Raw genomic sequence first — 13,262 nt, 5'->3', positions numbered from 1 at the left:
AAAGTAACAAAAGTGGCAAAAATAAACTGAGACTGAAACTGAAACTTAAAATTAACCGTTTTTAGTCAAATTACGTTCAAAGTTGTTAGCTCAGAATAAATGCTGTAATATGAAGAAAAAATCCTATCCTTATACCGTCAATAAACTAGAGAAATTTCTACTTGAACTCTGAACGCTGCGGGGCCATGTTGAAAACTGTCATGCAAAATTCAAACTCCGTTAGAATTTAAGAAGAGACTGGTCACGCGTGATTTAAATTGACCGTGATGGTTTGTCACACGATTGTGTTACATGGGTGACACACTTAGCAATTCTCCGAGCAAGAACCCACACGGATAGTCATGTTCGTTCAAATTTCATTCACCCAAAACTTCCAAGTATGCCTTCGATCAAGATTTCCGTTTGAGCAATTCTTGGTATTCTTAAAAGTTTTTGCGAAATGTTCGAAAACCTGGGCGGGTCGAGACTGATTCTCTTCCTGTGTTCGGTCATTGCTTTATCATAAAGCAATTTCCGGTATGACGTTAATGAGCTTATCACAAGGTCATGCTATCTTTGTGACTATGATTGCATCACGTGTAATGCTTTTATGATACGCATCTTGTTCAACAAGGTTTTTCTTTCTCTCTCCCCCCCACCACCCAACCCGTTGTTTTGTCACCCGGTCCAGACCAATCCCACCCGCTTCCTGAACTGTTAAAGGGTCGAACTTACAAGGACAGGAAGGCTAGGAAGGTGTGGAACATGCTAATAATTGTAACAAAAATGCAGAACAAGAATGCGGGGAGAGTATAACAAAAGTTAATGTGAGCTGCCAAGCTTAAAATCTAAAGCCAAAACAATACGAGTTCCAAGAGAGAAAGGAATTATTATATGAGCAACATTTCCGAGAAAAAAAAAAGGGAAATCTAAAACTTTTCTAAGAAGGAAAAATCCTGGAAAAACCTTTAGCACCAGAAAACTAAAATGAACGATTTACCCAAAATGTTCCACTGAACCTTTTTCTTGGCTGGAACTGGACTTCAAGCTCATTTATTAACTTCTCTAGCTCCGAAATTGATTTTCATTTTAACATCTTTCTTTTACACCGGTTAATGTCGAATCAATTCATATGAGTCACTCCAAATTCATTTTCACTTTGTGTATATACCTCCAGTTCGTGTACGCATTTTCCGAAAAATACGCAATTCCTTTATTCGATAGACAGATAAGGAAAACGACAAATCACTCACCGTTTGGCAAAATAGCCACTGCAAAGATACAAAGGTGCCAGATATTCATCACGTAAACGCTCATCGCGAAAGAACCTTCAGCAACGTTAGATAAGACCGTCAAAATGCGTGACCCTTACATCATTATAACCGAGATAGATTGTGACGAGCACTCCCATTGGGTGTTCATTGTCACGTGGTAATCGCTAAATTCACGTGATCAATGCTAAAAACAAAAGTTGTGAAGGTCGGAATTTCTCAGAGTTTTTGGAACATGCGCTGGGGAATAATAACTAGAGCTGCGAACAGCTCAACGGAAACGTAGTGTCATTCCTAGCGGTAGTCGACAGCACCAAAATATTGAAAATGGCCACTGCCTGAAGAAAAGACAGGTCTGGAACAACATCAATCAGCTTCTAACAAAGAGTTCTCGAATTCCACGAAAGTGAATAGTCCGTGTCGCGAGTATAAATGTGGGATCGATCACTGCTGTCGTTTCAGTTAAGATAACACGAGCGGCTGCGTGAAAAATGGTTGATGCATTTGTGTACTGATTCCATATGTAATAATAAATAATCGCTAAGTATGCAGTAAAGGAACTGACTTGGAAAACCTCAAGAATTAATGGGGTCTGACAGTGATAAAGATCGCAGTCTCTTACGTTTCTTTGCTGAAACGTGTGCCGTCAAATGGCGACTCAATTTTATAAAATATTAATAAAGGCATTCCGAGTCTAAAAAGGTTGCTTTACAGTACCGCTCAGCAGAAATCTGGCCCGTAGCCCGAGTAAGCCCTAATGGTTTCTATATGAGCATCCTCGTCTTATGCTTCTCTTTTATTGATTATTTAGTACCTCTCGCAGTATATTTATTTTGCAATTTAAAGTAACAAAAGTGGCAAAAATAAACTGAGACTGAAACTGAAACTTAAAATGAACGGTTTTTAGTCAAATAACGTTCAAAATTGATAGCTCAGACTAATGCTGTAATATGAAGAAAAAATCCTATCCTTATACCGTCAATAAAATAGAAAAATTTCTACGTGGACTCTGAAGTCTCGCTGCCGGGCCATGTTGAAAACTACCATGCAAAATTCAAACTCCGTTAAAATGTAAAAAAGACTGGGCACGCATGATCTAAATTGACCGTGATGGTTTGTCACAAGATTATGTTACATAGGTGACGCAATTAGGAATTCTCCTTGCAAGAACGCATACGGATAGTCATGTTCGTTCAAATTTCATTCACCCAAAAGCTCCAAGTATGCCTTCGATCAAGATTTCCTTTTTACCAATTCTTGGTATTCTTAAAAGTTTTTTCGAAATGATCGAAAACCTGGGCGGGTCGAGACTGATTCTCTTCCTGTGCTCGGTCATTACTTTATCATAAAGCAATTTCCGGTATGACGTTAATGACCTAATCACAAGGTCATGCTATCTTTCTGACTAAGATCGCATCACGTGTAATGCTTTTATGATAAGCATCTTGTTCAACAAGATTTTTCTTTCTCTCCCCACCCCGTTGTTTTGTCACCCGGTCCAGACCAATCCCACCCGCTTCCTGAACTGAGCAAAATAAAGTTTTAATCTAATTCTATGTAAAGCGTCGAACTTACAAGGAGAGCCAGTTAGGAAGGTGTGGAACATGCCAATAATTTTAACAAAAATGCAGAACAAGAATGCGGGGAGAATATAACAAAAATTAATGCAAGCTGCCAAGCTTGAAATAAACCAAAAGCCAAAACAATACGAGTTCCAAGAGAGAAAGGAATTATTATATGAGCAACATTTCCGAGAAGAAAAAAAAGTCGTTAAGTATGCAGTAAAGGAACTGACGTGGAAAACCTCAAGAATCAAAGGGGTCTGACAGTGATAAAGATCTCAGTCTCTTACGTTTGATTGCTGAAACGTATGCCGCCAAATGGCGACTCAATTTTATGAAATAATTATAAAGGTGCTTCGAGTCTAAAATAAGTTGCTTTAGAGTACCACTCAGCAGAAATCTGGCCCGTAGCCCGAGTAAGCCCTACTGGTTTCTATATGGGCATCCTCGCCTTATGGTTCTCTTTTATTTACTATTATTTAATACCTCTTGTAGTATATTTATTTTGTAATTTAAAGTAACAAAAGTGGCAAAAATAAACTGAGACTGAAACTGAAACTTAAAATTAACCGTGTTTAGTCAAATTACGTTCAAAGTTCAGCTCAGACTAAATGCTGTAATATGAAGAAAAAATCCTATCCTTATACCGTCAATAAACTAGAAAAATTTCTACTAGAACTCTGAATGCTGCCGGGCCATGTTGAAAACTGTCATGCAAAATTCAAACTCCGTTAGCATTTAAAAAGAGACTGGTCACGCGTGATTTAAATTGACCGTGATGGTTTGTCACACGATTGTGTTACATGGGTGACACAATTAGTTGTTAGCTCAGACTAAATGCTGTAATATGAAGAAAATTAAAATCCTATCCTTATACCGTCAACAAACTAGAGAAATTTCTACTAGAACTCTGAACGCTGCCGGGCCATGTTGAAAACTGTCATGCAAAATTCAAACTCCGTTAGCATTTAAAAAGAGACTGGTCACGCGTGATTTAAATTGACCGTGATGGTTTGTCACACGATTGTGTTACATGGGTGACACAATTAGCAATTCTCCGAGCAAGAATGCACACAGATAGTTATGTTCGTTCAAATTTCATTCACCCAAAACTTCCAAGTATGCCTTCGATCAAGATTTCCGTTTGACCAATTCTTGGTATTCTTAAAAGTTATTTGCGAAATGTTCGAAAAACCTGGTTCAAACGGGTCTAGACTGTATCATTAGATATGCAAAATTTGTGACGTTTTCACTGCCGTCGCGTCGTAGATCTTAAACTCCCCAATACTGCGTTCGATTCGTGTTTCGTCGCAACAACATCTACGGCCTGCGGCCAGGCTAGTCAAACAATAAGAATCTAAGATATCAATAACTCAAATAACAAATAAAACTTATTGTCCTTAATTGAGTTGTAGCTTGTATTTGTATAAGTAATCACATAATTTCGAACGCAGTTTGGAATAAATAAGCATGGGTAAATTTTCTCAAAGACGACCAAAATTGCATAAGCCCGTAGGGCGAATGCAATTTGTAGTCTTGGAAAGAAAATTACAAGTGCTTATTTAGTCTAAATTGCACGAGAAAAATTAAGTGCATTCTTATTACTATTACAAATGAAAAAATTCGAGATGGTTAAGCAGGAGAAACGCACGCGTACCATTCATTCAATATTGTGTATTTAGTTATGTACCTGTATATGCTTTGCATTTTAGCTGTCAATGTAATGTCTCGAAGATATTAGCTCTTGTAGTTATTTTGAAATTCGAGATGAAAGTATGTATGTTACCTTTCGTAGGGCGCGTGCGCACACTTTGTAATCTGCGATTCCAGTGCTTACCATATGGCAGATAAAATGACTTGTCTCTTGAAATATATAAACCATCGAATTCTTACGTTAAATTGACAAGGGCGGTTTGGAGCTGTGAGTAGGCGTGGGATTTGTCACATATGGTTTAGGGGCCGACATATCTCTCCCTCAATGCCGTACCGGGAGGCAAGGTCGGTAGCAGAAAGCAGCGAAGGGCCAACTGCGTCCAAAAGCGATCGCACGGGCCGAAATCCCGGGATGACTCGTTTGGTACGACGCTCCAGCGCCGGTGTCTGGAGGTACTGCGTTTTTCTCTCTTGTTCAAACATTCCGTCAGCGCATGCGCAAATGTTCTGGCTCTTCGATACTTAGACTACCAAAAAAAATTAACATGCTGGTTTTTTTTTTTTTTTTTCTTTTTTTTTCTACCAGCAATTGACATTTCAGTTGATCAGTCATAGGCATAAACGTAACGTAAGAACCGTGCGTATCTGGTCTTGTCTCAGACAGAGGCGAGAGATGGTTTCATGCAGACTGGGACGCCTAAAATGCTTTGTTGTAAACATGGCGGTTCACGATTGAAGTTGTCTCTCTGGCCTATCTGTGGACGAATTCCAGGACCTACTGACACAATCTGAGCAAGTTTTGAAAGCTAAAACCTTCAATCGATGCGTTATTTTGCTGGTAGGTCTGGGTGGCCCGACACTTATGAAAAAAACTATGAAATGAGATTCGGGAGTCTTACCTTGTCATGGAATGGCAGAATTACCCAGAATTCTTTTTGGGCATGAGCGAGGCAATTAGAAGCACGAGACTGGCCCTCATCGAATCAGAGGAAACGATTTCTAGCCAGTTACTCAGAGGTAGGCCTGGTGTGTGCTGTTAACGTAGAGTCTGGATTCAGTTCTGAACAAGTTTTTATCATAGAAAAAATGGGCGAGAAAGTTGTGCTTTCATTTCGCTGTAATCTAGCTCGTGTCAAAGAAACGGTATAATGTAAATGAGAGAATAACGAGATTTCTATTTGCAGATCACCTATCCTCTTACCACTTAAGTCAAACTCTACATCTCTATGCAATAAGCGCATTGAAATTCTTCTTATGCATGATCTTCGCGGAAATTACATTCTGTCCCTCAATAAACCTAAAACAACCAGTTATGGTCTTAGTTTTTTTTCTAATTGAACGTATCAGCTAAGTTGCGAAATGCGCTACCTTATTTTACCCGTACCACTGAGTTTACTGGTTTTAAAAGAGAATCGAGGTTCGCATTTTCAAGTGTAAAGTGCTAAGTTTCTACTAACGCTCACATGGTTCATATTGGGTAGAAACTTAGCACTTTACATTATACTCTAATCAGTTAACTCTGTTCAAAATATAAGTGCTACACGGCCAACGTTTGCAAAAAACGTAATCCTTCCTTGAAACTGCAGAACAGTTATTCGTATCCAGCCTCCCTCGTCTTTTTAGGGAATGCAGTGAAACCTCTCTTAAGTAGCCACCCTCGGGGTAATGGCTAGAAGCCGCTTAAGGTAATTCCCTTGAAAATGACGTACTATTCAGTTTTCTGTCAAACTTGGAACAATTAATATTCATGCACAGGACATTAAAAAAATGCAGTAAAAAGATGGGGTCATCTTGCTTGTTTTCGCGCTGCGTGCTCTTAATTTTTTACCGAATTACGCGAGAAGCGTTCGAAACTTGATGAACCGAAAAAATTATAGTTATATAGCAAAAGCTACTGAATATTACTGAAAAATTGAGCCTACTTCTTTGTCCCGGCCAAAATCTTTCAGTCAAGTGATTCCAAATCCCTCGAACTTGCAAAAAAAGGTAGGCAAATTGGACTGCTACATCATCAACTCGCACTCGGTGCGTGGCTCCAAATGCAGCTTTCACGTCATTTAGAGATAAATACTACAACCTCTACTATCCAACTTTTTTCACCAATGTTTCACGTGTACCTATTACGAGTACATAAAGCCATTAAAAAGAGGGATCACCGTGCTCGTTCAGGAGAAAATAGCCATTCCTTCAAAGATTAAGCTTGGTTGGCGTCAGTGAAAATCCGCCATTTTATCAATGTGCGCGTGGTAACGCTTGCGCCAATGACGCAAGAAATTATGCGCAGTCGGATTGCGCATTGCAAAACCAGGGAATCACCTTAAGGAAGCTCGAGGAGGCTTAAGGGGGCTTAGGGAGCGCGCGCGTAAGCCACACGCGCAATTCTAAAAGATGCTCGCGTCAGCTCATGGTCCAAAACATCCTCGGAGACCCAGGGGCAAAAGAAAATGGCGACAAAGAAAAGCATAGTAGGGCGCCTCCGCGATCTGCCCCTGGGTCTCCGAGGATGGGTCTAAAATGGGTCACCAGAAGTAAACAAATACCGCTAATTTCGCTCACCTTTCTTCTAATTCCTATATATATGAAATACAAATAGCCATCTCCTTTTCACGAAAGCTACGAAAATTCTACACAAACGGTTTTATGATCACTTAAATCCGTTTATGTTGGCCTGTAGCTCCACTCGCGCGGACTGTCGCACGGACTCGAATGAGCTGTTGACGCATGCGTAAATGCTGATCTTGTAACCCCCTCATTTTTCCTGATTTTGTAACTTTACTTGTTTATATCTCTACTTCCGAACAACGTTCGATAAATTTTCTTATTAACAATGTTTATTAAAGAAAATATATTTAAGTAACAAAACTCGAGGCACCATCTGACACAGGTTTACAAACAAAACAAAAAAAATCCTGGACAGAAGGGTGGGGTCGGTGCCCGCTGGGCCCACCCCTAAATCCGCCCTTGCAGTACACTGGCGTTCTGATCCTAATTTTGTCCCGAAAGCCGATACGGACACGTCACGCACGAGTCACTTTGATCCTGTTTCGCCTAAAGAGGAAGGAGAACCCTACAAAGTCGAGACTGTTCCTAGTTTAGACCGTGGATATCCCCGTTACTATGGAAATCTAGAGCAGCTGTTGTACCAGCAGCAACAGATGATAGGAATTCAACAGAAAACCTTTTAGACAATGGCATCCACAATTAAGCGGGGTTTCTCTTTGCCAAAACATGATATCAGTAAATTGATGGCAACCGGCTAGATTATTGGAATTTTGTTCGCTCGTTTGATAATGGAATCGCTGGCAATGCATCTGACGATAGTGAAAGGTTGTGATATCTGTTACGGCCGGGATACACTAGGCGACAAGTCGCAGCGACATGTCTCTGCGAAAAGTTGCTCCATGTGTCCTACTTGCAAAACGAGTCGCTGCGACGCGACACCTGTTCGGTGCACACGCAGTATCTCGTATGAGGGGGAATGTGAACTAGTTTTCTAATTCAATATGGCTGACCATATGACGCTCTCTCATTGGTTCATTTGTATTTTGTCGCAGCGACTTGTTGCCGGAAGTGTACACACGATGCGACAACGCTGCTTTCGCTAATTTTGTCGCTGCGATAAGTCGCACGAATTCAAACTGGTTTGAATTCGTGCGACAGATCGCGGCGACAAAATTCTGCAGCAGCGACAATGATTATCATAAAAATTAACCGAGTCACACGAGGCGAATTGTTGCGGCGACATGTCCCCACGACAGATCGCGGCGACAAAATTCTGCAGCAGCGACAATGATTTTCATAAAAATTAACCGTGTCACACGAGGCGAATTGTTGCGGCGACATGTCCCCGCGACGTGTCGCAGCGACTTATTGCCTAGTGTGTCACGGCCTTTACAGTATTGCGTTGAAGCTGCGAGAAATGTCATTAAAAGCTGTTCAGCCTTGAAACCCTATGACCAACGTGGCTCATAGGATTGTCATTTCGTTTTGGATTCTTTTAGATACTTCGATTAATAGCGCTGACAACTTAAGGAGTGTTGTAGAAAGAATTCCGTTTCATCTTTCAATTCTAGATAGATACATGGATAGTTCATTAAAAACTGCGTCGCAGCCAAAGGCTGAATTACGCAATTATTTACAAATACTTTACAAATACTATACAATACTTTAAACTTACAAATAAATCCTAAATATTAAGTCAAAACTAATTATTAAAATAATACTAAAAATTCTATATTATGTATTTGTGTTGAAACGTAAAATGTGAATATAAGTGGGATAAAACTACAGCCCTGACTATTTCGAGATCGCATATATAAAAGTATTACTTATTCTTATTCTGTACAAAGCTTCGGCATATTAAAATGGCACTGTCGTCTTAGATTATAGCGCGAGTTTTCAAAGACTGGTGGGAGGAGCACTTTCAGTTTATGATTTGGATCACTGAGAATGTTATCAAAATGCTTCACTTGCTACATAGTAAGTAATGATGCTCTAAAATGGGTGTTATCCCTACCTCTACTGCCAGGTTGCACTTTCCTGAGGTTATTATTGACATTGCCCTTTCCTTGAGTCGTGCCAGCTCGTTCCTTAAAGGGGCTAGGTCACGCAATTTTAGGCAATTTCAGCACTGATTGAATAGTCATAGAATTAACTAAAATATCAAAATAACTGTTCAAAACTATGGAAGAACTCTTACAAAACACAGGGAAGCCAAGAAGGGACATGGATGGACAAAACTGGAGAGGATTGAAATGGATTGAATTTGGGTAAATTTGAAAAACGTCGGCCCACCTTTTTTCAAATTTATATCAGTCTATATCAAAATGTCATTTACAAAGGTGGAAAATCATTCTCAGTTGTTATGTGGCCGTGATTTTGCAAATGAAAGACTCTTGCTCTGCCAATTTGACGTTTAGAGCTCATAATTAACAAAATTAAACAAAATTACCTAAAATAGCGTGACCTAGCCCCTTTAAGTGCTGTGGGAGACCGCTGAAAAAGACAGGTGCTGCGTAATCTATAAAAGACCTCACGAACGATACATAAACAGTGTTAGATCTTGTTCCGGAACTCCCGCTCTTTTCAACTTGCCATTTAAATATTCATAAGTGTCGCCAAGGACACTCTAAATATGACACCTGTTTTACTTCAAGAGATTACTATGCCAGTCAGTGCTACGTCTTTCATGTATAACTACTTTCCTTGCACGAAAACGAAAGGCAAACACTAAAAAATCATCAGCTCCAGTTATACAAAATAGTGCGACGACTGGACTGAGACCTACGCATATTGTAGAGTGCACGTAAGAAACCATGAATTTTCTTTGCACCTGCCTCATGAATGCTGTTGTTCCTCACGTCTAAAAAGATTAACGTATTATTAGTTTGCAGAGTTTCCACAAACTCAGCCGCTCCCGAATCACCAATGAGATTGAACCGCAAATTCAAATGACTCAAGGTGGAATTTGTTCTCAGTGTTCTTGCGAGTGCTACTGCGCCAGAAGAGTCTATCTTGTTCCCATACAAATCTAGGTGAGTAAGAGCACTATTTGACTGAAGACTCTCTGCAAGTACAATTACAGCCGGAGTTCCTATGTAGGTGTTTGTCATGTTTAAATGTGTCAGCACAAAGTTCACTCGTAACCCTTGTGCAAAGGACGCTTGAGCTTCACTCTCCATGAGATGATTCCCTCTAAGATCTAAATTTACAAGCCCACGGTTAACCTGAACAGCGTGTCCGAGGGTGGCAACTCCGAAACCTTCGATTCTGTTTCCTCTCAAAGTTAGGTGTGTTAGGGTGCAGTTTGATTTAAGTGATTCGCCAATGGCTGCAGCTCCTGTGTTGCTGATCCTATGGTTCTGGAGATTCAAACGCGCAAGCACAGAATTTGAACGAAGAGTTTGCGCAAATGCTGCTGCTCCTGCGTCGCCAATCCTCTTTCTTCTAACCTCTACACCTCTGAGTAAAAAATATGTTTCCAAAAAGCGGTCTCCAGGAACATCCAAATGTCCTAAATCTAAATAGGTAAGGGTACGGTTGGACTCCAAAGCCTTCGCAAGGGCAACAGCGCCTGGGTCGCCAATCTCGTTATGGCTGAGATCTAAATACTTTAGTGCACAGCTAGACTGCAAGGCTCGTGCAAGATCCTCAGCTCCGGAGTTGTCAATATAATTTCCTTCTAAGTTCAAGTGAGTCAAAGTATCATTCGATTGAAGGGCTTTTGCAATTTCACTTGCTCCAGGACTGCAGATGGCACGACACCGCAAATTGAGGTGCGTTAGTGTGCAGTTTGAACAAAGAGCTCGAGCAAGTACTGCGGTTAGGCGAGCATGCGTGTTTCGTTGTTCCCAAAACATGGCGTTAAACGAAATAGACATTACATCTAAAATCTTCAGTGCACAGTTAGCCCGGAGAACACGTTCAACTGCTTCATCTAATGCCTCAGTACAGGTGTGATGCCAGGAAAACAGAGTCAATGTACAATTAGATTTTAAATACTCAAAGAGAGTCGGCATATTTCTGGGCATACCCGTGCCATCACTGAGAGTGACTAGTTTGTGTATTGGAAAGGACATTGCTAGAGTTTGGACCATTTTCTTCTGAGCATCAGTCAGTTCATTGTCACCGCCTTCAGATTCTGAAATGAGATTCAAAACTGATTCTAAAGTTGCAGCTCTCGTTCTCTCATCTTCAGTCAACCACCAGCGGAACCACTGTCTAATACCAGGAAAAACATTCAAAAAGTCGTCGCAGATGTCGAAGTCTTGGTCATTATCAGCATCAACCTCAAACTCGTCGTCGCTTTCTTGCTCATCCTCCTCTTCAATTGGCTGACTTCGGAAAGCATCACACAAACCTGAAATAACCAAAGCCGCATCATCTCCACTCTTGCTTACCACCATTGTCAACAGAAACTTCCATAGCTGCCAATACTTGTACACAGGATTAAGGTGTGCTAACTGAGCCACAGCTGAGTATTTATCACCCGAAAGAATCTCCTGGGCCAAGTGATATGCAGCAAAATATTCTTGGAAGGTCTTGTGTGTAAAGGAGAAACAAGGAATGGGTCTGAGTTTGCTGACACTAGCTTCCCGAGAAAGAAAGCAAAGCGGAAGGAAATCGACAGACTGACAATCCATCTCATCTTCGCTGAAATACACTCGGTCGACCTTCAGGGCTTCAAACGCCACCTTTCCCAAATGATTCAGGTTACCTGAAAATGTTTTAAGGGGATCCTTTGAGTCCATAGGAATACCTTGCCTTGCAAAATATCTTCTAATAGCGCATGACGCAAGTTGATCATACAGTTTGGTTTGATTTGAAGGAAATGCACCTTTTGTATCTTCACAAAGCAGACACAACAACGCTGTGTTCAGTGGATTTGAACTCAACTCCCTCAGCTCTTTTTCACGATCTAATTTTTTAATCAATTTGGCAGCAAGGCTCGGGTCCTCGTGATTACTGAAATACTTCGTAATGTAACTGTCGGCATCCTCCTTGGTGAAGCCAACAATCTCGAGAAGTGTGTCACAGTGGCGTCGGACTCTCATGCCTGCCTCATGACGAGCTGTTAAGATGACGTAAGTATTTGCAAATATTCTCCTTTGAATCAAGGGAAAGAGGCCTTTTAGGAGATTCTCGGGTAATTCGTCCAGTCCATCAAGAACCAATAAGATTTTGGATTGGTTGCAGCGAATAAAATGAAAGAAGTTTTCTTTTTCCTTCTTGTCGGCATCCAGTGGCAACAGCTGATCATCAATAGCTTCTTCAATATCAGCAGTCTTCATGTCACGGCACTTCAACAGAAGAAGCATCTTCACTGGAGGAAAAGAACCTTCCACTGATATGTTCTCCACAGACCAATCATATGCAAGCTTCTGACAATAAGTGGTTTTTCCCATTCCAGGTTGCCCTTCAATCAGCACAACCCTTGGATCCTCGCATTCTTCATGTGGCATGAATGCATCTGTCATTTGGACAACTTTATCTGTCAGCCTTGCTCGTTCTTTCTCTTTGCTGACTATCTTCAGTCTTGTAAAGATCTTGGACAATTTCAGCTGCAGATCATCTTCACACCATGGGAATGGACACAGTACAGCACCTTTATAATCTCGTCTGATGATATCTGCCAGTTGCTGAGGACAGACTGATAAGAAAACAAACAAACAAACAAATCAATCAATCTATATCAAAAGATATGACAGCCACTGAAATTTCTAATGTTCTTCCACCATTTGTATGGGGTAGAAATCTGTTCAGCTTGCATGATAACTCACAAAAAGAGCCATTAACATAGACCACATTTATTTAGACCCTGAAAATTGAAAACGGATATATATGTAAAGTGTATTCAAAGAAGCTACAATTATTAAACAGAGCAAAGCAAAAGGGATCAGGCTCTCCTACAGCAAGAACAGCCTTTACATTTCCCATGTAGACTTGAGTGCAAAAGTGAGGCTCAATAAAAAAATCAACAACAACAACAAATTTAGGCTATTTTTCTATCAACAAAGGAATTCCTTGACTTGATTTCGGCATACAAGTATACAATATAAACAGTTTGACTTTTAAATATATGAAACACTCTCATTTCATGTAGTCTACAACAAGTGCCCTGTCTGTCTTTATTACTATCATAATCTTGTTATCCAACAAAATCAACTGAAAGGAAAGAAATGGTTATCACCAGAAATTTGATGTTTTGTCACACACAACAGGATGATTCCACAGCAACAAAATTCTATTAATCTCCTCGATATTATCAGGCTAAATAGTGCTTAACCTAGTTAATGGG

The 13,262-nt window shown here is 40.4% G+C and overlaps 1 protein-coding gene across 1 annotated transcript in view; it reads right to left on the bottom strand.

The window, feature by feature from the left end:
* Positions 1 to 6,762: 6,762 nt before the first annotated feature.
* The window catches only part of LOC137982341 (NLR family CARD domain-containing protein 3-like), a 16,745-nt gene continuing 10,245 nt past the window's right edge, over positions 6,763 to 13,262 (bottom strand). Inside the window, exon 6 of the mRNA XM_068829435.1 lies at positions 6,763 to 12,614. Coding sequence (XP_068685536.1) covers positions 9,706 to 12,614 — 2,909 coding nt within the window. The 3' untranslated portion in view covers positions 6,763 to 9,705. The remainder of the gene's footprint in view (positions 12,615 to 13,262) is intronic.

The sequence above is a fragment of the Montipora foliosa genome, chromosome 13, assembly GCF_036669935.1.
Source record: "Montipora foliosa isolate CH-2021 chromosome 13, ASM3666993v2, whole genome shotgun sequence".
In the NCBI taxonomy this organism is placed as follows: domain Eukaryota; kingdom Metazoa; phylum Cnidaria; class Anthozoa; order Scleractinia; family Acroporidae; genus Montipora; species Montipora foliosa.
The sequence above is the reverse complement of the archived record's forward strand: the minus strand, read 5'-3'. Positions and strand labels throughout refer to the sequence as shown.